Here is a 26,398-nt window from a genome sequence, read left to right as displayed (position 1 = left end):
AAATGTATCTGTTCAAACTCTAAGAAGCTTGTAAACATGTGTGGTTTATGGCAGTCTGTGATGTTACCCTGCTTCCAAGCTTCCACTTCCAAGCTTAATAGAGCATAGGTGAGCTGGGGGGTGGGGCTCAAGCACCCCTAAAAATAACTATAGTAATAACAGTAATCATATTACTATTATTTTCTGACATCGTCCTCTAATGTTATATTTTGCCAACTTGTCTACTGGAGACAGGATAGAATAAAAAGCAGGTTTAACCGCGTTCTTGATGTCATAATGTTACAGTGCACTCACACAGAAGCGTTGCTGCCTCAACAGCAAGTTTGTCATTAATAAATCAGATTTTCGTTGCTGCAGCTGAAAGAAGATGAAGAGGTCATTTCATGACACAAGTCAGAGGTGCAGATTTAAAACACACTTGAAATCTACCTGAAAACTAGCAAAAGTGCAAACTGATTAATTTGCAGTAAATTTGCATAAAGTGCAAACTGCTAATGTTGGCTTTCAAAGCCATTGGTCTGCTGGCCTATGCCAGCCACAGAGCTCGTGTACTTTATTTTATTGTATTAAAAATTACTGTTCCTGTTCTAGTCGGACTGGGCTTCATTGTTTGGTCACAGAACAGTTCCAGATCCAGGCCAGAGCAAGCCAGAAGGCTGTTTACCTTTCAATGACCACCAGCAGCAGCATCCAGTATTCAGTGTGAATATTTCTAGAAATTCATATGGATATCAATAATGAAGTTAGGTGGAAAAACAATTATTATTTTTCACAAAGTAAGTTTATGCATTTCATGGATGATTTGTGTGCTTTCCAGGAGTACTTAAAAAAATGCAAGTGGAAATTCTAAACAGAATATTGAAATGAATGCTACCATTTTGCAGGATTCATATCACTCTAAACTTTGGATGTTCCTGGCGACTTTCATAGTTGACTAACCAAGGGGGAAAAAATTAGACTAAGCGACTAGTCTAAAACTAAGAAACACTCAAGTTACATTTTTATGACTAATTAATGGACAATGTCAGAAACTGTCTAAACAAAGGCGTTTGAAACCATTAATCGTTCTTCAATAATGAACCGCATTTTAAATACTGCTTAACTGTGCAGCACCATGCATCGTGCATTATGAACACTGCACATTATACTCCAAAAGACAACGAAGAAAAAAACTTTAATTGCTGTTAAATATAGCAAAAAGTGTTCATTAAAGTATGAGAAAATTATCCGGGGCTGGGTCACGGAGCCGCAGCCTGAGCAGTGAAGCCCAGACCTTACTCTCAGCAGCCTCCTTCTCCAGCTTACGCTTGATTCAGACTTCAGCGCTGGGTCTCTGTAGAGCTACGACTTAACCTACATAAGTGGCCGATGTTGCCGACGTTTATACCTGTGCAGGTGCATTGTGTGTTAATTACCGTGTGGTCGTGTCCTGGTGTTTTACGCAAGATCTTAACAATAACGCTAACTTGTGTAGATCCCTACTCTAAAAATGGCTTGAACAGGATGTAGCCACTACATTTATGTGACAGACTACAAATCTATTCTCCACCATTGGAACTGGGGTGCGTGATACCCTGCACTGAATAAGGGAGGGTTTGTATGACTTCAGAAACTTTAATGTTAATGCAAATGGCTTACCAGTTTGCTTGCTGTCCAGGTGTATGGATTGGCAGGATGATTTTCCACTGTCTTTACTGAATAATACTACTTTAAATGCTTGATGATTTGGTGGACTTCTTCTACCTAACGTGGTGAAGAGACTGAAACAATGTTTCTTTTATGTGCTCTGGCAAAAATTGTTCTTTAATTTACTTTGGAAAAGTCTGGTTAACATGATTGAGCCTTTCCCTCAGATTTGACAACTCAAGGATCCACCAACAATTATATTCAGATCTGTGATCGTTCATTCTGAATCATTCTTAGACACTTCAATAAGTCATCCAACTAAACAGATTGCTTTTAAAGGTGAAATTGTAATGTGCACTCAGTTGAATCGAGGTTTGCAAATGTGAAATTTTGGAAGCAGCATATTTCATATCAGTTGCAGTGCATTCTATGCATGACGTAACTGGGGGCTGAGCCCCCCTAATGGTTTGAACCTAGAGTCACCCCTGGTGTAGAGCAAACATCAAGTACCTTTTCTTCTTTCATGGAACCAACTGGCCAAAATCCATAAACATAAACATATTAGCAGCATGAGCCAGACAAATTTTAAAGTACCGTTGATTGACAGATTGAAGCTATGATACATTTCCCAAAAGTTTCATTTGTTTTGAGTAACATTTTTGTTGAACTAGCCATTCAAAATTCACAGATACTCAATTCACAATTGCATACAAGTATCCAAGCACACATACACACAAATCTTGTACAGAGTGAAGCTTTTCATAATTTAATGATGTAATTTACTACTACATAAGATTTAAAGTTGACTACAGGGGGAAAATATAGATGAGGTTAATAAATAGTGCATCAGCCTTGAAGCAAAATTGTTACAATTGCACCTTGTTACATTTTTGCAGAGTAATAAAATCTTCTGTTCCACTGCTTATCTTCTTTTTTTCTCTAACCGTTACTGACATTCTGAAACTAACATGCGCGCGCGCAGACACACACACATACGCCCATACACGCACACACACCTCTTTTCCCGTTTGCCCAACCCCCCTATAAAACAGAAGTCACCGCCCTTCCCTCTCGCTCTCACACCAACATGACTACCAACATCACCTCTCCAACCCGACCTAACACGCCAGAGCATCACGGGAGTTGTAGTTCCGTCACCGCTAGCCAATTCGAGAAGGCGAGGCCTCACCAAAATACAACTCCCATCTCGACCCTCGCACGCCGAGCCCCGTCGTCCAATCTGAATATGTGGGAGGAGCGCGTCCGCCCACAAAAGCCACAGCTATCTCCCCGTATCTCCCCCTTAAAAAAAATCAATTGTGCACGACTAAAAGGGGAATACGCTTAAAATATTAACACTGGTGACGGTTTGTTTTCGGTGCGCGACGGACGGCGACGAGGCGTCCCCGCGTCGTGCGGCGTGAGAAACAGCGGTGACAGGCAGGAGCTGCGAAGAGGGTGTTGTCCTTATGCTTAAATGGAAGTGGGTGGGCCTCTACGGTCACACACTGCCAACTTCTCTGTGGATATCATTCTGACAAGCGCCAATTTGCTCGTTTATGGACTGTCTGTCCGGTAAAAGAGGCATACGACGGGTCTGCGAGGTGTCCGACGGACCGGGGACGGTCACTGCTCTCTCTGTTATTTCCGTTATCTGGGGCTGTTTGATTGTTCCTGCGCTTGGCACCGCCCTTCCTGGCCGGTGGGTGGTTTCGTCAAACGGGCAGATCCGCCACGGCTCAGAGCCGAACATATAGGCCGTCCTCCGCCTGTGTACCCGGCCGGCCTTCTACCGTGAACTACACCCTCTCCCTCTCGGTATATTAATGCGTTATGAGTGGTAGGTACCCTCCCCCTCCCCGTCTCCACCCCTCTCTCTATCCGTCTGACAGATAGGAAGCTCAATGCCCCTTTGATATTGATGATGAGGTTACTGGTTTCTCCTCTGTCTTTATTGATCACCTCTGTGATGCTATCTATGCATTTTGCTTGGATGTTATTTGCAGCACGCAGTGCCTGTATAGTACTTGGCACTTTGTAGTACTCAGTAATCCCTCCTGTGATAATATTATAACTGGAAATATTCTAACATTTCTCTCTCTTTTCTCAGACTCCAAGAAGGAATCATCTGGAACTGAAGGAGGGAAAGCATCTAAAAGGGGGAAAAGTTCTGGATCACAGGTAAAAGCAAAGAAATAGTAGTTTATTGTAGTTCGTTACTTTTCCCTTGCCTGTAGGCCAAAAATGTTCTCCCTCCCAGCCCAGTCAGCCAGACACCTCTGGGGGCGTTTCTCTGGTGAATTCCACTTCCTGCTTCTGTGCAGCCCTACACAGAGCCAACCCAGAGCCTCATGAATAGGCTTATACGGCTGTCACATTTCAACCGCTACACTTTTGAACTGTCTGTTTGAATTATGATCAGAATGATTTAATTCTGCACATGGATATATTTTAAAGACCTGCAGCTTTGGTATTTGGCTCTGAGACTGTGACACTTCTCTCCGCAGCAGGTTGTATATATCTTTGAGATTTTTTTCAGCCAGGCATCTATTCTTGAGCGCATCTTTTGTTATTAAATGTGTATGGCGAGCATTGCTGGCTGTGTTAATTTTAATGCTGTTGTAGTTGTTACAAAATCTAGGCTGTTTCCCCGTGCACTGTTGTGAGGTGTTGAGCATTAAAAATTTGCCTGCGACCTAGTTCCTTTGAAAGGGAGGAGAGAGAAGGCGGCATTTTCTTCCAGTGTTCTGAGAAAAGAGAAATGTGGTTCTCACACGCCCACCCACTCGCTTCCTGTAATACCGCCCACTTCCACTGACAGCTCTCTCTCTTTTTCACTCAGCTTTTTGTTTCTTTTTTCTGCACCATGTTATTTCCCACCCCTCGCTTTTCCTCTTTCTCTTTTTCGTTGAGTGTTTGTGATGATACTCACTCATCCCCAGCCTTAAGCTTTTTTTTTTTTAATCTTTACACCTTGTACTTTTTTGTTTTGCTTGTGTATGTATACAAGCTACAAGTTACTGTGTTTCTAACCCTGACTCGTTTCTTCTCCTTCCTTCCCTTGTCACTCCTGTTTAATCATTTCTCCCTTCACCCTTCCCATCCATGACTCCTCCACCCACTTTCCTAAACTGTCTCCTCCAGGATTCCTCTCAGCCGTCTCCGCTGGCTCTGCTAGCAGCCACCTGCAGTAAGATCGGAGGGCAGGGGGGAGCAGAGGGGGTACAGGCCCAAGCAGGGGCCCAGCAGATCCAGGTCCAGGCTGGTCAAATCCAGTTGCAGGCAGGACAGATCCAGGGTCAAATAGTGGTGGACACAGGTGGGGGCCAGGCCTTGGTGCCCCAGCAGCTGGAACTGGTCCCAGCTCAGTTCACAGGGAACGGCTGGCAGATCATTACTGCAGCGCCTACTATGGCCAAGGAGAACACCAGTCAACCTGTTGCTGTGACAGTGGCCCCCACCTTGGCTAATGACAACTCACCTGGTGTACGCAAGGTGAGGGAAACAGTGGGTTTTTGCAAATGTTTGTATTGATTTTTAGTCTTTGTCCACATAACTGAATTGCTGCTCTTTTTCTGTTGGGCAGGTGAAGGCAGTAGGTGGGACCAACAGTGTTGCAGCCAATCAGCAACAGCAGCAGTTCCAGATTATCCAGGTTCAGAACCTGCCCAATGCTGGAGCAGGAGTCCAGTATCAGGTCATCCCACACCTACAGACCGCAGATGGACAACAGATCCATATCAGCCCTCAAACAGCCTCCATCGGGGCTGTTCCCGAGCAGGTTCAGCTCATCCAGACCCCAGGTTCGGGCCAGACCCAGGCTATCATTCAGCCCACCAACCAGCAGGCCATCCTGACAAGTACAGCCAATCAGACGGTTCCGCTGCAGATCCGTCCCGCACAGTCATTCCCACTTCAGCTGCAGACTCTGCAAGGCTCCCAAACTCCTGTTATGACCACAGTACCTATAAATCTTGGTGGCATGACCCTGGCTTTGCCTGTGATCAATAATGTGGGAGGGGGTGGAGCTGTGCAGCTTATCCAATCAGCAGATGGCACATTCTCTGTTGCTAATGGCAACCAGCTTGTGACAACAGCTGTGTCAGGGGCAGCTCCTACCACAGCTGCAACTGGATCAACAACAGCAGTAGCCGATGTTGACAGCATACCTGATGGGGCTCAAGTGGTTTCTGCTGGATCAGAGGGTGAATCAGCTGACACCCAAGTGCAGAGCAGTGAGCCAGACTCTCAAAGCCAGAACCGGCCAATGGGCTGCAGAACCAGACAGACACACCTGGAACCATTCAGCAGGTGATTGTGGGCCAGGTGGGGCACCAGTTGGTGCAGCAGATTCAGCTGCAGCCCCAGCCTCAGAGTCAGGGTCAGGCCCAGGGCCAGCAGCAACCTCAGCACATTCAAACCCTCCAGCTGGCTCCAGGACAGACCCTGCAGCCCATCCAGGCCTTTCAGAACCCCTGCCCAGGTCCTTATTCGTACTCCAACCCTGTCACCCTCTGGGCAGCTCACCTGGCAAACGCTGCAGCTGCCTGGTGGAGTCTCCCTGCAGGGCGGTCTTGGGACAGCTGTGCCACAGCAGTTGACGCTGGCTCCGGTGGCTGGTGGGACAGCAGTTGGAAGTGGAGGGCTGGTCTCTCTTAGTGGAGCTCCCTTGACACTAAGTGCAGCTCAGATAAACCCAGGGTCAGGGAGTGCAGACGGTCAGCATCGCAGGACTGAGCACAGCTGGGTCCAGGTGCAGGGTGTACCTCTCACTATTACTGGTCTACAGGGTAAGGGCACAATGAAAGTAACTGTGTGCATTTAAATGTGTAGAGATTATTCAGCACCATCTACTCATTTCAATAACCTGTGAATGCAATGTGGTTGTGCAGACAGAGTCTTTACTTAATATGAAAATATCAAGGTCCGGTGTGCTAACATTTAAATCCCTCCCGTTATGACACACTGATTCATACATTTTGTTTTTTAAAGCTTGAATTAAAAGATGTCCTGCTTTCCAGCCTGCTCAGTCAAACTGTGTGTATGACACATAGACTGTTAAAAAAAAAAAAAAATCAGGGCATGGTGCCTCTGGGTTTTCAAAGTGTTCGGACTGCATTCTTTCAAATGACCAGCAGGGGGCAACCCCCCTGCTGTCAGTTTGTATAGAAGTCTATGAAGCTTCAGGAAACATTTTCCTAATGCGTTAATAACCTTAACTCCTAGTTTCAAGTCTTCTTCAATACAGTTCATATGTATGCTTTATAATTTTAGAATAGAATAGACAATGCAAGATATGCTTTAGGCCAGAGTTCAAAGCAGAACTCCTCAAACACATGGGTGACATAATGGTGGCTCCATCTTCTGTATACAGTCTATAGTCAAGGCTGTCTTGGATCTTGTTTTCTTAGCCTCTTCTGCTGTGATAAAGACACAGTCCTTGTTTTTGATCAATTTGTTTACACAGTTTCAATCATCCCCAGGTCAACCACAGGGTCAGGATGGGGTCAAAGTTCAGTCATCTCCTGTGACTGTCACTGTGGGCAATGTGGCATCAGGCTCATCAATGAGTCCAGACCAGCTGAGCTCCGTGCAGAGTTCTTCAGACCAGGAGGGACCTCCCAGCAAGAGGCTTCGACGTGTCGCCTGCTCTTGTCCAAACTGCAGGGATGGAGAGGGAAGGTATGCAAAAGATGCTTATGATTATTTCTAATCTTTGAAGGGTCCTAGTGAATACAAACTATACAAATTCAAACTTTTCTTTCTTTGGGACCTAAAAGTCTTTTCACAGTGGATTCTTGTTCATCCCCTTACAGTAGTTCTGCCACTGTACTGATAAATACTAATAACATTAATAAAACTGATAAGTCTGACATGGTTCATTCTCCATAAATCTATAGTTACCTGTTCACAATTTACAAAGCCAATTATTATTCCAAAATTCTCAACATCCTGCATTTCAGATTAAGTGGAGCTAGCATACAAAACATAGATCTTAAAAATGATGCTTTTAAGAAGAAATACAATTGGATTTTTACTGCTTTTGACTAAAGATTATGTTTCCTAAACTAAAAGGCTTACGGACTCTGTCTGATGAAGCACATTTGTTACCATGGCCACATAGTGGTTTTTTTATATATGCTAAAGAGACATTAAGTGTACCTCCTGATTTACAAAAATTAGCACTGGGTTCTGCTACGCTGCTTAACAAACACACATTTTGTCAGTTAGGCCCAGCGCTCACAAAATAACTTCTGAGGCTTGCAAATGCAGAGGAAAAGTGGGGGGTGGGGTGCAGGCAAACGGCTGACAGAGAAGGTGGGGTGAAAGTACACAACTTGAGACAAAAGTGTAAAGCTATATACTGAATAATGTTTACAGCAGTCTACAGCAAAAGTAACTCCAATACTTTTGGAAGGGAGTGTATGTAATTGTTATAAGAGTGTTTAGAGTTGTAATCAGTGCCAGGAGATGGACTTTAAGGGAAAGGAACAACTGTATTCCCCTTTGCTCTGTAACACACAGCTCCAGGTCCTCACTCTTAACACTAGTTTGTGTTGTAGGAACAGCGGGGATCCCAAAGAAAAAGCAGCACATCTGCCACATGGAGGGCTGCGGAAAGGTCTACGGAAAGACGTCCCACCTAAGGGCCCACCTGCGCTGGCACACTGGTGAGAGGCCGTTTGTCTGTAACTGGATCTTCTGTGGCAAGAGGTTCACCCGGAGCGACGAGCTGCAGAGACACCGGAGAACGCACACAGGTAGGAGAAAACACAGGGACAGGGATGCTGACTGATTTTGAATTTAATTTGAATTCACTGCTGAATGCAAACTAGGGCTGCAGCTTTTACTTTCACTGTCAGTCCCTGAAAAGTCCAAAAGAAATAGTGAAGAAAAAAAACAGTGCCCACTGCAAGCTGACAGAGGTCAAGGTGACATCTTTAAAGATTTTATTCCCCACCACCCAAATAATCAATAAGGCCAAGAAAAGCTGCAAATATTAAGAGGAAGGAACCAGAAAATACGCACTTTTCCCACAATTTACTTACAGATATCTTTTTCTTTTTTTGAAGTCATCATCATAACATCAAAGCCTCTGTTTTGTTTTGTTTTGCTTTGTTTTAATCCTCCCCACTCTTGCAGGAGAAAAGCGCTTTGAGTGTCCCGAATGCTCCAAGCGCTTCATGCGCAGCGACCACCTCTCAAAGCACATCAAGACTCATCAGAACAAGAAGAGCAGCGCCGCGGTGGCAATCATCACCACTGATGACATGGAGGAAGATGCTCCTGAAGACCTCGCCGCCTCCCCTCAGATTGTCGCTGTAGCAACCCTGTCGCGTGAGTCTGACCCCGCTACGCCAACCACCTCCAATCACCGGGAGGAAGAGGAAGAGGAGGAGGAGGAAGAGTATTAATAGGCGACTGACTCCTGTCTCTTTGCGGAAGGCTGGCTTCCTGTTTTTTTGGAGGTCTCTGCAAGGACTGGGGGTTACTTTTCTTTTCCTTTTTTTTTTCTCAATTTGACATCATTTTTAAATCATTTGCTCGTGAAGAGACTCTTAAGGGACGGACAGGATCCATGTGATGAACAGAAACCTGAAAAATATAAGCAATCTAAAACAAAACTAACACACATATAACAAAAAAAAATTTTAGAGTGTATGACAGATTAGTTTGGCATTTATAAAAATTAATCTATAATAATTCCAGGTGTGGCGGGGAAGGGAATGTAAGTAGATTAGCACAAGACAGGGGGACCTGCTGAATCTAAAACCATCCAACATTGAGAGACATTTTCTTAATCACAGCAGAATCTAACTCTGCACAAAGTTGTGTTCCTGCTTCATACCTGTCAGGCAGTGCTGAGGGTCAATCATGGTACAGAGCTGTGCAGAACAGTGATGGAACAGGGCCAGTATTGGGAAGGTGGGTGTGTAAATGTGAGCTGTGTGAATGAGTGTGTACTCCCATGCTGTCCTGCAGAGGATCTATCTAATTTGAGTTTTATTCATGGTTCAGGTTTAGTCCTCAGATCAGATTCAGGTGTTGATTTCCTTTGTGATCAGATGACAAAGATAGGGGATAATTCTAAAAAGAAGAGTAGTGGAGGAAAAAAAGCACATATAAGCAGATTTATAAAATAATGCATTCCTATTGAGGCGCAGTGGCCATTAGAAAAAAAAAAAAGGTTTCTATAGAGAAAAACAATCTAGCTTTCTACAACTTTGTTTGTTTAGTGAAAGCAATACTATGATGACAATCCTAGTGAAACCATGTTTACATTGTCAGGGGAAGTTTTCTCTGTTCGCTCTAATATTAGGGAAAGCATCGGGAAGCAGTGCCGTAGTCCGAATGACCTGGTACCACAGGGTGGCTTTGACATCACAGCTGCACACATCAGCCGACACGTGTTTGAAAGTTTTACACCACCAAACGACACGACACGGTCGGCATAACTGCGGTGACAGCACTACCGCTGATGTTACTTTTTTTTTTCTTTCTTTTTTTTTGCTTTCTGTGCTCTGGTGACCGCCCCTCTCCGCCTCTAACCCTGCTACATGACCGATGTACCACAATTGCCTTAACACAAGCTGTCGTACAGAGTGAGCCGGACAGAGACAGAGGGGAGCTCTCCGGAGTTGTTAGAGGGCGACGTGGAGGGCAAACCAAAGCACAGGCAAGGTCAATTAAGACGGAGCGATGAGAGCCGCGGGTGGGAGTCGGTCAGGCTGTTTAGCTATGTGGATATTACGAAATGTTTTCTGGTGGTGTTTCTCTGTGTTAGTTCAGTGCGTATATTAATTTTAAATTAAAAGATGCTTTTATTTTATAGAATTTATCGATTCTTTTAACTCCCCCACCCCCACTCCTCCTTAAGTATGTTAACAAACAGGGACCCCACTGTGTATGGCTAATTTATTATTTATCCTTGATTTGTAATATTTGCCTTTTTGCTGGACTTGTATTTGTGTGCGTTGACTCTGAGGTTGTGTACAGCATGTTTCAGTTTTTTGCCGTAGTGCTGCTTCTCTCTTCTTTACTCTTCGTGCTTCTGGATTTTTTTGTTTTATTTTTTTTTTGTTTTGTTTTTTTTCTACGTCTGACCATCGCTGTTCGTTTCTTCTTTTTTTCTCTCTGCGCCATAATGTGTTTTTGGAGAAAAATAAACAAACAAAAGAAGAAGAAAGCAAAAAAAAAAACAAAAGCAAAAAAAAAAAAAAGAAGTTACTATTGTTTAAAGCTGAAAAAGGTTGATACCAAACAAATTTAGATGTTTTTGGTAATATTTTGTGTGACAACTTTTTTTTTTCTTTGATATTTTGTAGTGACATCTCATTTGTAAATCTTTTTCTAAAGATGTTTGTTCGTCTCCATGACATTTGATAATGGGTTTTTTTCCAGGTCAGCCTCAAAGGCTCCAGTTTATTGATATTTTTAAAACTGGTTTGTACAAATGTGTTATGTCAACAAAAAAAAAAAAAAAGAAAAAAAAATACAAGCAGAAAAAAAAGATGCTTTGCCTGCATAACACTTGACAATAAAGTGATTCTTAAAGTGAGTCTCATATTTCTCTCTGATGATGCTGTGATTCTGAGGGAAAGAGAAATCACAGATGGAGACACAACTATTTTTACATATGGTACGCTTTGCACACACACACACACACACACAGAGCTATAACTCATGCTGCCTCCTTATTACTGGGTATTCTCTCAGCTGTGTTTTGACAGCGGTGATGATGAAGTAGCTGCGCTCCCTGTGGGAACAATTACTGCTCCTGGTTACTCTTTGTGCTGATCGTGGCCTTCGAACTGGCGCTGCAAAGATCCAACCTGAGTCACAGGACAATCGTTTGACACTCAAGAAGAAACACATCAGACCAGCTTTGACGAATTTCTTCTTCTTTGTCTGGACAGATGATGGAAAGGCTAGGAAAAAAAAATAAAGAGATCAATAAAAACAACACCATGAGTGCAACTCCAACTGGGGCTTATGAGGGTTCACCAACAAGTCACTGTCGAGTTTACAAAACGTATCACATAGTAGGCAGCTCACGCGTACCTTTGACGTGTCACTCCTTTGAAGCACTTCAAAAACAGTTTGCAGCGTCTCTGTCTGCACCCTCAGGTGCTTCTGTTGAGTTTTGTAGGTATCAGTTATTTTAATCTAATAAGCTATGAAAGTATCAGAACAAAGGCAGACTTTTTATTCTCTTATCACACTGAAAACAGAAAAAAAGGGGATCGCACATGAGGCCTTACTGTGGAAGAATTTCCTCTTTCTGCTTATAAAATCTCAGTAATGTTAAGTGTGCACCAGAAGACTGAATATATGAGTAAGATTAAAGTTTCAGAAGATAGCTGTAATATTTCTTTCTCAGTCGCTCAGAATAATAACGGTACAGGCAGCTTGTGAAGATCCAGTGACCTCAGGATGACCTCTGACCATGCTTTGACTCTTGCCCTTGTACCTAGTTATTACATGACACAAGCGGGTAACCAAAGGGACCAGCAGATGACCTGCACCTGATCCCACTCACCAGGGCCAAATGATACCAGACACACACAAAATAACTGCTTGTTATTTATTTATATCTGCGGGACAGATTCAACAAGGTGCTGGAAACATTCCTCAGAGATTTTAGTCCATATAGAGGCGACAGCATCACACAGATATTTGCAGATATTTGTCGGCTGAAGATCCATGATGACTCTCCTGTTCCAACAAATCCCAAAGGTGCTTTAATGGACTTAGAGCTGATGAGTGTGGAGGCCATTTGAATACAGTGAACTCATTATCAGGTTTAAGAAACCAGTTTGAGCTCATTTGAATTTTGAGACATGGCACATTATCCTGCTGGAAGCATTCATCAGAATATGGGTACAGTGTGGTCAGGTAAGCTGTGGCATGTACACAATGCTCAATTGGTCTTAAAGGGCCCAAAGTGTGCCAATAAAATATCCCTCACACCATTACACCCCCACCACCAGCCTGAACAGTTGATACAAGGCAGGATGGAGCTGTGCTTTTGCTGCTTTCATATTGTTCATGCCAAATTCTGTCCCTACCATCTGAACGTTGCAGCAGAAATTGAGACTCATCAGACCAGTGTTTTTCTAATCTTATGCTCCTCTGCTGCTGTAACCTTTCTGCTTCAAGGTTTTGTGAGTTGTCCATTCAAAGATGCTGTTCTGATTACCTTGGTTGTAACAAGTGATTTGTGTTACAGTTGTCTGGCCGTTCTCCTCTGACATATTGGATATTTTCTCTTTTTAGGCAGATTAAAACCTACAGTTTTGTTTGAAAATCCAGATGATCAGCAGTTTCTGAAACACTCAGACCAGCCCCTCTGGCACCAACAAACATACCACGTTCAAAGTCGTATAAATCACCTTTCGTCCCCATTCTGATGATCAGTTTGAACTCCTGACCATGTGTACATGCCTAAATCCATTGAGTTTCAGCCACTGTGACTGGCTAATTAGGTATCTGTATTCGCAAGTAGTTTAACAGGTGTACCTAATAAAATGGCCAATGTTGTTCCATAAGCAGGAAAAGAGTGAAGAGGGCATGGACAGGGAAAACTAGAAAATGGCATTCAAGGTGCACAAGTCCTTCGGAGGGCTGAAAATTAATTTGCATGGCTGTGAAAAACCGCTTCATGAATGCACTGAGTCAAGATCACTCTGTGGGATATGAGGATCACCGGAGGATCCCTGCCTACATTTTCAATCCTGTTAATCCTCAAATACAGAAAAACCTCAAATTGAAGCCAAGTCTTGGCTCTATAATTCAATATTTGTTACTTTATATCAAATTAAACATACTTGAACAAATTGAATGAAAACTGCTCAAATACTTAGAGTCTGAACTGCGTAAAAAAAAAAGTAAAGTATTCAGATAGTGGCACCTTTTATTAAACATTAACAGTCGACTGACAAGAAAGTTGCAAAGTATCTAAATTTTAAAACAGTAGTTTGTGTAAAAAGATCAGTTTGTGCCCGAATCACAAAAAATTAAAATGTTACAGTTCAAGTGACATTAACATTAGAAACATCCCAAAAGAAAACAAACACACAAGAAAAAGTCAACACTGGCTTTAAAAAAAAAAGAATAAAAGAAAAAGCATCCCTGCATCTTATGCAGCCTCAAAATCAGCATATATAAAAAGATATAAGCAGTATAGGTTTCTTTATCTTAAGGTGAAATAAAAAAAGCAAACAAACTTTTGATTTAGTATATCAAGTAAAATTTGCTCTAAACCTAAAAATGTGCATTACAATGATTTCTACAGTAATGTGCAGCACCAGATCCTCCTCCTCCAGCTGTTTTTGCAAGTTCTCCCCTCTGGTCAGGTCTCTCAATTTCACTGCAGCTCCTTTTGAATACTGCAATGGAGAAAAATACAAAACAAAGACAGTTCTAGTTTAGCTCCTGCCTGAATAATGTAAAGAAGGACTACAACCAGTGGTTATGATTATCATTGATCTGCCAGCAATTTCACTCTGAACAAACACACAAACACACACACCGCAACTTCTCAGAGCTCAAGACTGAATCTTAAACATCGATCACTGCCAGCACACTCCCCTAAAACCAAAGACACTCAAATATCAATGAAATAATAGAAAGCAGCAAAGTCTTCATTCCATTTCCATTTGTCAGATGATCATCTTAATGATTAACTATTTCAGTATTTGCGGAGATTCAGACTCAATTAGTTAGCATCAAAATTAAGTATTTTAGGAAATGGTGCATTTTTTTTTTTAAAGAAAGATCATCTCTGATTTGTCACATGTATATATATATACATTAACAGTCACCAGCAGCAGTGGTTTAATTACATGCAAGTCTTCCATCTCCAAATTCACTAGAGTAACACTTTTATTTACAACTGACTGTGCACACACTATGCCTTCCATAAATTTGAAAGCTTTTCATATGTTTTTGGGAGATTTTTGGGAGTCCATAAAATTAAAGTGTAAAATTAGAAAAAGGAGGCTCACCTCTTCAAATACTCGTGGACGTTGTCGTGGCCGTTGTAGCGGGCCAAACCGACCAGGATACCTGTGGCACAGCGTCCCTCTTTCTTACGGCACAGACTGCAGTTGCACATCCCTCGGCAGAGGGGACACGACCACTTCTACAAACAGATCCCAATTCTGTTTGGTCAATTGGTCAGTAATTGTCTGCTCTTCAGCATATTCTATTTGAAAAATTAAATAATTCATATAATAGAAATTTACAGAGACTATATAATAGCAGAGTCTCTACTTTGATCTCAGTAATTCAAATAAAGAATAAGTAACACACACACACACACACACACACACACACACATATATATATACACATATATATATAAATAAATAAAAACTACTTAGATTAAAGCTGAGACTTAACAGGAATGAACACCAGTTAACACCAAGGCGTGATGTTAAAAACAAAAAAGGAAAGAACATGCACATTTGCATAGCAAAAATTCTGTCTTAATATATATTAGTCTAGTTTTGGCTTGGACAGGCTGTATTTTGTGTGTGTAATTAGATTAAAGTTTCAGCAGGTGGCGCTCTCTCCAGTGTACACTGAAATATGCTGGTACCAACTGCTGTTGACAACTCAGCTCAGCTTTATTTGAAAGAACAGACCACTTTTCTACCCCCATTCCTGATGACAGAAGACTTGCAGCACGTTCCCCATGACAGTCCCAAATGTGAGACTTACAAGAGAAGAGTATCGCAGCTTTTTGTAAAAACAACCAAAAGATTATTATTTATGTAAAGGACATAAGAAACCCCACAATCACCTCAGTTTACCAAACCCACAGTGAGAGATGTGTTTAACATTTGGACTAACCGGGTCTAGCAGTACGGTGCGTACGTCCTCTCCATAGCGGTTCTTCAGGCACGGTCCACAGAACTGACCTTTGGCCCCCACACAGAATCCACTGCGACACACTGTCTTAGTGTCCAGAGTCTTCTGTCTGCACTGGTGACACGAGCTGCCCTGAAAGAGGAGAAAAAACAAAAAACAAACAATAAAAGACAAAACAAAAACACAGGGAGTGAAAAAAAAAAATGCACCAACTCAGGAAACCTAAGAATGCATTATACTATGTTGCTACTAAACTGAGGACGGTGATGAAGATGAGACTCACATCCTCCTTGTCCCAGATCTTGTCTTTGCTGCGGTATGCTATGTTGTCCAGGTCTTCTTCGGTGATCTCGTCGACTGACTTCACACAATACTGACTCTTCCTGGAACTGTACCTCCTCCTTTTTTTCTCAACAATACGGTCCTCATCAACCTGTGCAGTTACAACAGCAGAGAAATCCACAAATCCTTACTGACTGTCAAAGTTTTGTATATAAAATCCATTTTGGACTTTGTTTTACAGGTAATTTGTTTGAGGGAAGATTACTGAGATAAAAGCTGGCCAAACTGTAACAGAACATCTTGACTGTGCATACTTCATCACTGAAGAGCTCTCAAAAGTAAACACCTAACTGTACAGAGTGTCAATATGAAAATTTAATACAAAATTAAGTATAACACATTTCTCTGCTATTACTCTATCTGTATATTGTCCTAAATATAATTAAAGATAGGGAAATTCTCAATAATAGCCTCCTTTATCAACAACAACTCCTTTCCTGTTGAACTTATCCATGGGTTTGTGTGTCTGTACGTCAGCAGACAGTGTGAAGTGTGTTGTACCTCCACCAGCCTCTTGATGTCTATAGTACGGGGGCTTCTGACATGAACTGGCTCGACTGCAAAGTTCTCAGGAGGACGAGCCTTACGTGATGGGTTCCTCCTTTCTGACCCCACATCTGTTTCAGACTTGCGTTTCCTTGGCGTTGCCCTCTCTGACAGCCGTTTCTTCTTCTGCAGAAACAAAGCAAACATTTGTAAATCAGACTAGTCAAAACATGGTCTCTGTAAAATAAAAACTAAAAACTCATAATGCACAAAACTCCTATAAATATATATTTCAAAACACTATACATAAAAATGTCAAGTTCATGCCTCTTACTCAAACATATACACCAAAATGCAGTCTGTTTTTTTCCTGAGTAGTACGGACCAGTAACATCTGAGAAGGCTTTGGTTGTGCTGTAAATAAACAGGCCTTTTTAAGAGCAAAAAAGAGACTACATTTACTGTAATGGAGTTTTAAAACCACCATCTACTGTCTGACTGCAAGTTAGCTTTTTAATATTAGCTGCTTTTTAATTTATTTGTAAATAATGAGCAGCATACTGTCACATACAGCATACTATACTCAATGAGCTTCCAGATCACTTCACTCATTTTCTGTTGTCTTTTTTTGTTTATATTCCTGTCACATGAAACTGGCACATATACTCACTTGAGGGGTGGCGGGTGCAGTCAGGTCAGCCATGGTGGTGCTCAGATCAGCAAACAGCTTAGCCAGCTGACACAAAGAACACATGATCAAGATGAGAACTACTGACAAGTAAGAAGCTGTCGCAAAATAAATGTACAGAGATTTCACACTTTGTCAGAATATGAATAAAAGGCAGGAAGGGTTCCATACTAGGGATGTTCCTGGTGACTATTATGTTAGTCAACTAAACAAGGGAAAAAAATTAGACTGACTAGTCTAAAACTAAGAAACACTCGGATATCAGGTTAAATTTTTAGACTGTTTAATCTACAATGTCAAAACCTGTCTGAAAAAGGCGTTCGAAACTATTAATTGGGTTCTTCAATAATGAATCACACTTTTAGATTAAGAGAGTTAAGGCATGTTTCTATAACGATGTCAGGGCTGAAGCTCCATCTGATGGCTGGGTAACATTTAGGACAACCATTTATGGCACTGGGCATCAATTAAAATCCTAATTAAGCTAACCAACTAGTGCTTCTAGTACCGACTAGTGGCAATAACGATGATTAGTCATCTAGTCGACTAGCCGTGCCCATCCCTATTCCATACCATGGCTTTGTTTTCCTGGATGTTCTTGTCTCGTTTCTTTAGGCTGTGAGACAGGTCCTCCTCTTTGTCTTCATCCTCCTCCTCCTCCTCCTGTTTCTGCTTCATCGTCTGCCTTCTTCTGGACATCTGTGTGGGAGTCTTTTCTCTGGCTTTCTCTTGTGTTTCCTTTTTGGTGGAAGACACTCTTTTGATGGGAAACCTGAGGAGGAAGATTAATAACAGTCTCAATTCAATCACTGCAGAATCAGCACAACTGACATGAAACAGGCAGAGGGAGAAACACGCCGCCAAGCACAGATAACATAAACGCCCATTTTATTTTTTTATTTTAAATAGTGCCTTTATATTTTTGCCTCATATGTATTAAATGCAGACATCAGCAATCAGAGATTTAGGCGTGGGACAATGACAAGGAGTCCAGTTTCAGTTCATTTGGTTTCCTTTTTTAAAAACTAACTTTCATCCAATTACACACACACCTCAGAGCTACTAAAAGACTCCTCCTCTTTGGTGGTGGAGCCTCCTCGCCATCAGAGTGGAAGCCTGTGTCTATGTCACTGTCCTCTTCTGAATCCACCACCTACAAAAAAAAACAGAGAAAAAAAGCACGCAGGCTGCAGCTTTGGCTATAATATCACAAAGACTTTTGTCAAATAACACAGCGTTAACTGTTTCATACCTTGGTCTTTAACCGTTTGTTAAAGAATTCTCTGTCCTCTTCTTCCTCATCCTCGCTGAAACCTTCAAACTCCTCCTCACTGTCTGACTGGCTGAACAGACGAGCCAGCTCAGCAGTTATAAACTTGGATTTGAAACATGGAGCCTGTTGGCAGACATGTAAAGCATCATATTAAACAAGGTTTGGTGAAACTGAACATCATCACATCCACATCTAGTCCAGTTATCAGCGAATTTGAAATAAGTTGTTAAAGTTGCCATTAATGCCCTTCCTGCACATCAGCATAATCCACTGTTTTCTAGGAATAAGCACCCACAAACAGGCTGCAGATATCAAAGTCACAGATCAGGGGCTGCTCACAGGGTCATTTTATACTCAGACTGTATAATGTCTGCTGTAAGAGTTAAAGCACAGGATTTCTTGGATCAGTTTTTACAAGTTTACACTAGAGGGAGCCCCTTTATCTTAGTGGGAAACCTTCTCCATTATGTGAAAGATGTGGCACGAACAAGAGGCAACTTCCAGAACTGTGAAAATGCCAGTTCCTCTAGGTAAAGGTTGAAACTGGCTCCAAAAGCAGATCAGTCCCAAAAGATTTCTATGCTAAAATGTCTGAATTTGCAGCATTAAAAAACATCTTTACAGCCTGGCACAAAAGTGCTTTGGGCCTCTATCTGTAGTGTCCCCCTTCATATCAACCCTGAGGAGGGTGATTTTTTTTTTTAAATAACTCCTCCACCTGGAGATTGGCATTAAGGGAATGGTACATTTGATTAACAAGCATTCCAACACAGGCAGCTGGGACTGATCTGTGTCTCTCAGGCCTCATCTTGCTAATTCTACTCATTAAACTGGACCTCTCTACAGCGTTTGTGCTGTTGTCACGGTGGTTATGACCATTTTATATTTTATACAGTCTATGAGTGCATACAAGTTGTGTAGGTATGCAACACACCAGGATCAACAGAACTGACACAAACTTTACACCTTGAGTTTACACTCAAACTAAAGCCATGGCAGTTCATTTAAAAGTAATGACAGGGTGATGTGGACAAGCACAAGCACATATATATATATATATATACACACACACCTTTACCTGTAGATGCTCACATTAAACATATGAAGCCCAAATTGTTTTTTTGTTTTTTGTTTCTCCACCACTCTTGGTTCTGTATAATGTTAAGAAAACAGATTCTTAATGTGATCAGAAGAGATTCTTAATGTGATCATTTCTGGCACACACCTCTGGCCGAGCACAGAAGTACCACTCACCTGCCATACAAACCTTCTATTTGCAAGGGGCAGCCAATCAGAGGAAAGCTGGCTCTAAGGCAGGGGGAATGACCCGTTAAAGTGCTACTTCTCACATAGTTTGGGAGCCTACATCTTATGAGTGTGATCAAATACAGAGCTGACATTATAGCACTGATTTCACAAAAAGGGTATTTTTTACACTGCATGCATCATTTATAACTATAACAATTTGACTGGTGATTTGGGCTTTTTGGGTTTTAAAAAATAAGTCCCCACCTTCAGTGATATAGTGCATATAAAATCCACTTAGATTAGGTGTCATTGTAGCATCATTGCTTCAAGATCAAATTTATAGGCAACCTATCAAATATAAAGTCTGTTTACAAGCCTTTGTGTAGGGGAGAGGTCCAGTTTTTACATACTGTAAATGTCTCTGTCATTTTAAGGGTATAAAACTGAGTCGAGCTGTTTCTGAGCCATGTAGTTGATGCATAAGTTGTCTGGTTGAACCACCCCTGTCAGCTTCAACGATGCTGACCTTTGACCTCACAGGAAAACAAACAAGGACTCACCCATTAAGCCCCTCCACAAAAACACAACTAAATCCATCTGCAGCTCATTTATACCACCAATTTACTATTGCCAAAATGTACTGGAACATTACTATGAAGCTGTACAGGTATAAAGTCTCTGGTTTACCAGATGACACTTACAAAAGACACCTTGATTTAGCTACACTACAGCCATATTGTTAGAAAACGATCCGCATCTTTACTGATTCAGGTCGACCATGCCAGCAGTGTTCATTTCGTGACTTTTCTTCATCTCAAAATCCAACAGGGAAAGGAAGACACAGCTGCATGTATTGCTTTACGACTTACCTTAGACGTGAGGGTCATTTTACTCCGTTTTGAATAAATTTTTCGTCTAACAATAAGTTTGATCCTATAACACGAGACTCTCAGATAGAGGTGGATTTAAAAACTAACCGCTAGAAAAGCCCGGCGAATGCAAGCATGGGGGGTTTGTATTTGCTGGTCTTGTACTTATATTTGTAGTCCAGCAATTGTAAGTTTAAGACTCCACTTACGGTCGTTAAAATAAATTTAAAAAAAACCGGCCTCGCCCACTTGCAGGTTTTGGTAAAGACCGTATTTCATGTGTTTTGAAGTAGAGTTTCTTCTAATTTCCCCGTTTACTCAAAATGGTGCAGTCCGTCCTTTCGCGCGAAAACGGTATGTGGGTGTGGCTAGAGACAGGGAAACCTTTGCCCGAAGGGCAGCTTCTGCCATTACAATAATGTATAGACATGGTACCACATGTTTGCATAGGCCCTTAACACTGCACAATTTTCTGGAGTCAATTTAAATTAAGAACATCCACGTAACTACAACAGTGATTTACAATGTTGAGGTGCTTGCTCTTCTACTTGCATTTTATAATGCTCCCATTTTCTGCAATTATTCACTCTTTTGCATTTGCTAAGGGAAACTGCCAAGAAGGTGTTTGGTGTATCCTATGGACATAGGAAAGAGGACAAGGAGACTTGGTGGTGGAATGAGGAAGTATAGAAAAGTATTCAAAGGAAAGGAAAAGGCTTAGAGCTTGAGCAGCTTGTGAATGAAGAAAATGAGAGAGGAGGACAAATGGAGGAAAGTTAGTGAATCAGGATGTGCAGAGGATAAATGGATGCTAAGTTGGAGATGTTTAGTTTGTAGTCGAAAGAAGGAAAGAAAAGTAGGGCACATTTTTAAAGCAGATATAAAAGGCAGAAATCATATACAGTATTAACAGTGTGTATTTGTTTCTTTATTGTGGACAGGTGAGCAGTCATAATTTTATATCAAGTATCTCATGATGATCATCTCAATATGTAAGAAGGAAAGCAAGCACTTCACATGATGACCATGATTATGAATCTCAACTTAACACAAAAAGTAAGGAAATTTGTATTTGCTTGATTATTTGTCTGTTGTAACAATGCTTCTTGGCAATAACCTTATACCATTTCCTCAGACTTCAATCATAATCCAATAAATGACACAAAACAAGAGTCAATAGCAGAATAAACTGTTTGACACTGGTAGAGAACATATGGCAAGTTTTTCAGGGGTGCAATACACAGCATAACCTAGGGTTATTTAGTTGAAAGAGGATTTATGTTGTCCTGCCATGCAAAGTACAGATAGCATCTGTAAGGTTTACAGAAATGTGTAACAGAGAATATTCATTTTAAGGTCATTAAAAAGTTATTGAATTTAAAATAATTCAGCACAGAAATCTAACAGTGTGCATTTGTTTCTTTATTCTGGAGAGGTGAGCAGTAATGTTGTATCAACCATCTCAGCTGCAAGGACAGGCTATGCGGTAAGCACAAACTGAGGAATAACTGTCATAACAGTTGTTATCATTCCATTTCTGTCCACCAATGTTGGTGTGAACACAGTGTTCTCCATCAGTATAATTATCTGGTTGTCCTGGATACCAGATGGCAAAGTCCACTGCAGACCCATCAGACCACATCCATCTGCCCTCTTTGTGGATATCACTCAGTCCAATCCAGGTGTGTCCCTGAGTAGGATCAAAGTTCTCGATCAGGAATTGGATAAATTCATATTCCTCCAGACTGTGGACAGACACCAGGTTGGCCTTCTGTGACACACAGTTGAACTCTGCATCCGCCCAGGTCATGTGTGAGCCTACATACTTGTAGCAGGTGCCATTAAAGTAGTACCAGAACTTGGGACAGTAGCTTCACTTCCTGGTTATCTGAAAGAGACACAGCTCCCAGAGCCAGACCAAACAAGATCGCAAGAAAGATCATGCCTTCTGTCAGAGTCACAGAAATAGTGTGTATCTGCACTGCTGAGATCAAGATCCTAAAGGTAACACCTGGTGACAGGCTGCTTTTTTTATATGCTTCAAAGAGGGTGTCTGCAGAGGTGGCATAATGCCATTGGTCAAATACATTTGGCAAAAGTTTTACTTGTGCACAGATGCTCATACTCACACTGATACTGATGAGTGTTGCAATGCAACTGATGCAATAATAGTGTGCAGTTTGCTTTGGATCAGCTAGCAACTCCAGTAGTTACTTTCATCACTCACTGTATGTTTCTGTTTTTTACATTTTTTAGGAAGAAAAAAAACAATCCTCTACAATATCAGATCATTTATGGTCATTCTAGGCAGATTAAAGAGCAGGTGTTCACTTCCCTTTGTCAGTTAACTGAGTCTCACTCTTCAGTGACCATGCACAGGTGAAGCTGGGGTAATTTTTCTCACAGAAGTGTGTGTGCCTGTTATGTGATTGGCTATATAAACCCTAAGCAACATAATGGAGGCACTGATCATTCATTTCCCCTCTAAAGTTGTTAATTTAAAATGAAAAAAGACAAGTCTTTGCTGCTCTAACTCACAGCACAGTGAGCATGTAAATATCTGACTGATGTCACTGTGCTTACTGTGTCTGTATGTTCCTACTTCTCTTAATAGCAATTGACTTTTTTTAATAGAAAATTTTAAGTGAGATTCTTATTACACATATAAGTAGTTTATAATAATTAAAACTGTGTGTAAATATTCCCTTCCTCTCAATCAATTTTTGATCCAGTGTTCATGAAGATGAACGTTAGTGAAATGACATTTGACACTTCAATGTGTACACTATTGTGGAGGCCCGTGGATGTCTATTTGGCATATGTGTACAGATCAAAGTTTCTAAGGCTGTCTGGGTTGCACAAACAGAGAAGAAATGTCTGAACATATGGTATCATTCAATTTCTTATCAATATCATTGTTCTTCACCTCCTTCCTAGTTGTTTTACTGCCCCGCACTCCAACAGATGAAACCCACTGTGGTGAAGTATCAGTGGATACTGAAGCTGTACCAAAACAAGGGATCATCACCACCCTGTGGCTTCATGTCTCAGTGCTCTGACAGAGACAGAGCACCCAGAGCCAGACCAAAAAGAAGAAAAACAAGTTCATGCTGTCACAATGACAGAAACAGAGCTGATCTGTACTGCTCAGGTGGGACCCTAACAATGACAAATAGTAATATGCTGCTTTCTTTGATATCCTGATATGGAGAGTGTCTAGAGTTGGCACAGAAGATGAACGTAAGGCTATCCAATCACCTGGGAGTATCAGGTAACTTGGGATTACACATCAATATGAGAATAGTACAGAGCCTTTAACACGTTGTTTGTGCTGCACAAAAGCTTCAAACATTTATCACAACGGCTGTTAAAATAGTCTTTAAAAAAAAAGACTCTTGTCAATCACAGCATCTGACAGCAGCAGAAACAGCAGCATCCCACTCACCTGTTCTCCTACTGCCCTCATGTGGCCACAATACACAACAGGTACTTAGATTTGTAATTTAAAGTAAGTAATTTAAGAGTGCTCTTCTATATTGCTGAACCTTTGAACTTAATAGCTCATACACGTAGAGATTTTATGTTCTCAGAAACAATAAACAATATATTTTAATAAATAACCAACAAAAACACAATCGCTCTTCTGTTTGAACACAATGAGCAGATGTGTGCCTCATATAGGCCACATGTTAATCCTGAAAAGGACTATATGACCTTTGTGTGACACTTGTAGGAACAGGCTGCTGTCACAGCGCAAACAAATCACATAACAAAGATGCTGCTGTATTTGAAGCTTTGTAGTAGAAAGTAATTTGAGTGTTCAAATAAATAGAAAGGTCCTATAAATAAGTATCAGTCCAGTCCATTCAAGGTATTTTGTCAACTCAAATTAAGTATTTCAAAAACTAACTGAAAAAAGTCCCTGTTATTGTTTTATGAAAGTTGATATATCTCATGAAGCTACAAGTCTGTGTATGGATTCTGGAGTCTGTGAATACACTCCCCTCCATAAGTATTGTCACAGTGAGACCAGTCCCTTTACTTTTGCTGTAGACTGAAAAAAAATGGCATTTGATATAAATAAATAGTTATGGGGCAAAAATAAAAATCAAATGAAGGAACCAATAACTCAACAAAACTCTACGCATCATTGCAAAACTCTGGAACCATAACACTATTAAGTTCATAAAAGTATATTTTTGTAACATCTTATTAATATTAATCAGAATAATTACTGTATAAAAAATAGATGCATTAGAACAGAAGGGGACAACAGAAAGAAATTAAATACTGTGATTTTCTTAAGGAGTTCAGCCAACAGCAGCCTGCTCTTTTTTTTCTCTGCCCTCCTGCTCTGTAGTTTTAAAGCACAGTTTTTCTTGTTTACTTCTACATGGTTGTATATGATTTACTACAACATAAAGTTGATATTTGTTTGTAAGACCATGTTGGAGTTTTAGGTCTTTCAAATGTGTTTGGTTAAAAAAACAATCATCCACATCTCAAGGCCATCACAAAGCAATAATACTTTACTTTTTATTGATACTTGTTGAACTCTGGCACTTTCAGGAGAACTTTACTGTTTGTCTGAGTACTAATGGTTTTATTATATTATAAAAACACCTTATTGATAAAACGATGAACACAATAGGTTACTATATCAGAAAGCGGAAAAAGAAATTTGCAAACCTTTCCAGTAAAGTAATGCACAATAAACCCAGTGCACGTGTTTGTTTTTTAAACAACAGTGAACACACATAAATTGATTATGGCAGGCCTGCTAATAACCAATAAAAAACAAGTCTGTCTATGTAGCTGTCAGTTTATTCAAACAATGATTTAGTTTTTTTCTTTCTTCAAATGTGAATGTTCATTTTTATTGAATGAAAGTAAAAATGGGCCCATATGTGCTGCACAGTGGAACAGATCATCACCACTCCTGTGGCAGATAAACTGTCCTGCAGCTACTTGGGTTCAGAGAGCTTAAGGAAAAATATGTACAAGCTTTCATACATGCTGCAGTCACCGATTCACTTAAAATAACACTAAAATTAACAAAGAGAAATTAACAGACTTAGTACGACAGAAAGCTGGTATTAGCTACAATTTCCAACAACAAAAATTTAATTTGAATCAACTGCAGAGACATTTTACAAATGGTGAAAAATTAAAACATGATTTGGAGATTCTTTCATTAAAAAGCATTTTGTAACTCCACTGTCTTATATTTACCAAGATGGATGAAACGAGCTCCTGCACTTTGACAGTGGTAGCCATCTTCTTTCTTCTATATGCATCAGATAAAAAAAATAGCTTAGAATATCCAAAAAGAGGGCTTTTAAGCAATGGCTCTAATAATGATTTATCAGTTTTTTAAAATCACACATCTACTGAGCTCCAAGAGCTGAATGTTGGTCTGAGCCATCAACCTCGGGCTTGCCAGCACTGCCTCTCTGATGACCACATAATGGGCAAGAATGAGGGACCACCAAGTTCTCAGAGGTCCACTGACATGCGTGGCTGCACGGGGGTGATGGCACAGCTGGCTGCAAATGGCCTCCACCAGGCGAGTGATGATTGGGCCAGTTTGGAGGGCCCAAGAAGGCAGCTGGAGGACAGAAGCTGATTTGTTAACACACATATTCAGTGAAGAAGGAAAGAGCATTTTGAAGAGCTGGACCACTGGACAAACTCCTTTCCTGGACAGGAGGTGTTTTTCCCGTTTGCTGCCTTAAACTCCCCCCCCCACCCCCCCCCCCCAACTTGCCTCTCCTGGTGTCTGGGAGGGTAGACCACTCGCTGTTTGTCACTCAGTGGCAGGGGTTGCCAGAGAGCCAAGAGTCTGTCTACCCTCTTATCAGAAAGCACCTGCTTTGAATGTTATCAGTCCATTAAATGCAAGTTATTAACAGCAATCAGTCCCATAGTTAAGGGCCAGGAGGGGCCGTCTCCACCCCCGAGCTGGTCAAAAAGGTTGCTATCATCGTTCTA

General features: G+C 41.2%; 2 protein-coding genes and 1 pseudogene across 3 annotated transcripts; 1 reads left to right on the top strand and 2 right to left on the bottom strand.

The window, feature by feature from the left end:
- Nucleotides 1-2,720: 2,720 nt before the first annotated feature.
- sp4 (sp4 transcription factor) lies at nucleotides 2,721-11,157 on the top strand. Its single transcript, XM_030741627.1, is given in 12 exon segments — nucleotides 2,721-3,466; nucleotides 3,737-3,807; nucleotides 4,771-5,121; nucleotides 5,213-5,885; nucleotides 5,888-6,099; nucleotides 6,101-6,331; nucleotides 6,333-6,372; nucleotides 6,375-6,416; nucleotides 7,110-7,308; nucleotides 8,190-8,204; nucleotides 8,206-8,387; nucleotides 8,770-11,157. Coding segments are annotated over 12 exon segments (2,295 nt in total). The 5' UTR covers nucleotides 2,721-3,459; the 3' UTR covers nucleotides 9,042-11,157.
- A 2,390-nt stretch (nucleotides 11,158-13,547) lies between these two features.
- Nucleotides 13,548-20,705, bottom strand: cdca7b (cell division cycle associated 7b). Of its 2 annotated transcripts, XM_030741596.1 has the most exons (10): nucleotides 20,408-20,703; nucleotides 18,270-18,413; nucleotides 18,070-18,170; nucleotides 17,591-17,789; nucleotides 17,000-17,065; nucleotides 16,345-16,515; nucleotides 15,785-15,934; nucleotides 15,484-15,633; nucleotides 14,634-14,770; nucleotides 13,548-14,015 (listed from the first exon to the last, which is right to left on the bottom strand). In XM_030741596.1, the coding sequence occupies exons 1-10, from the start codon at nucleotides 20,423-20,425 to the stop codon at nucleotides 13,994-13,996; spliced, it is 1,158 nt and encodes a 385-aa protein (XP_030597456.1). In that variant the 5' UTR covers nucleotides 20,426-20,703; the 3' UTR covers nucleotides 13,548-13,993. The 2 variants fall into 2 exon arrangements, with proteins under 2 accessions (XP_030597456.1, XP_030597457.1); XM_030741597.1 differs by lacking the exon at nucleotides 13,548-14,015 and having other exon boundaries at nucleotides 14,708-14,833; nucleotides 20,408-20,705.
- A 778-nt stretch (nucleotides 20,706-21,483) lies between these two features.
- Nucleotides 21,484-22,350, bottom strand: LOC115787955 (galactose-specific lectin nattectin-like; annotated as a pseudogene).
- Between the last annotated feature and the right edge of the window lie 4,048 nt (nucleotides 22,351-26,398).

The sequence above is a fragment of the Archocentrus centrarchus genome, chromosome 11 (assembly GCF_007364275.1).
Source record: "Archocentrus centrarchus isolate MPI-CPG fArcCen1 chromosome 11, fArcCen1, whole genome shotgun sequence".
Lineage (NCBI taxonomy): Eukaryota > Metazoa > Chordata > Actinopteri > Cichliformes > Cichlidae > Archocentrus > Archocentrus centrarchus.
This window is presented reverse-complemented; position numbering and strand designations above follow the sequence as displayed.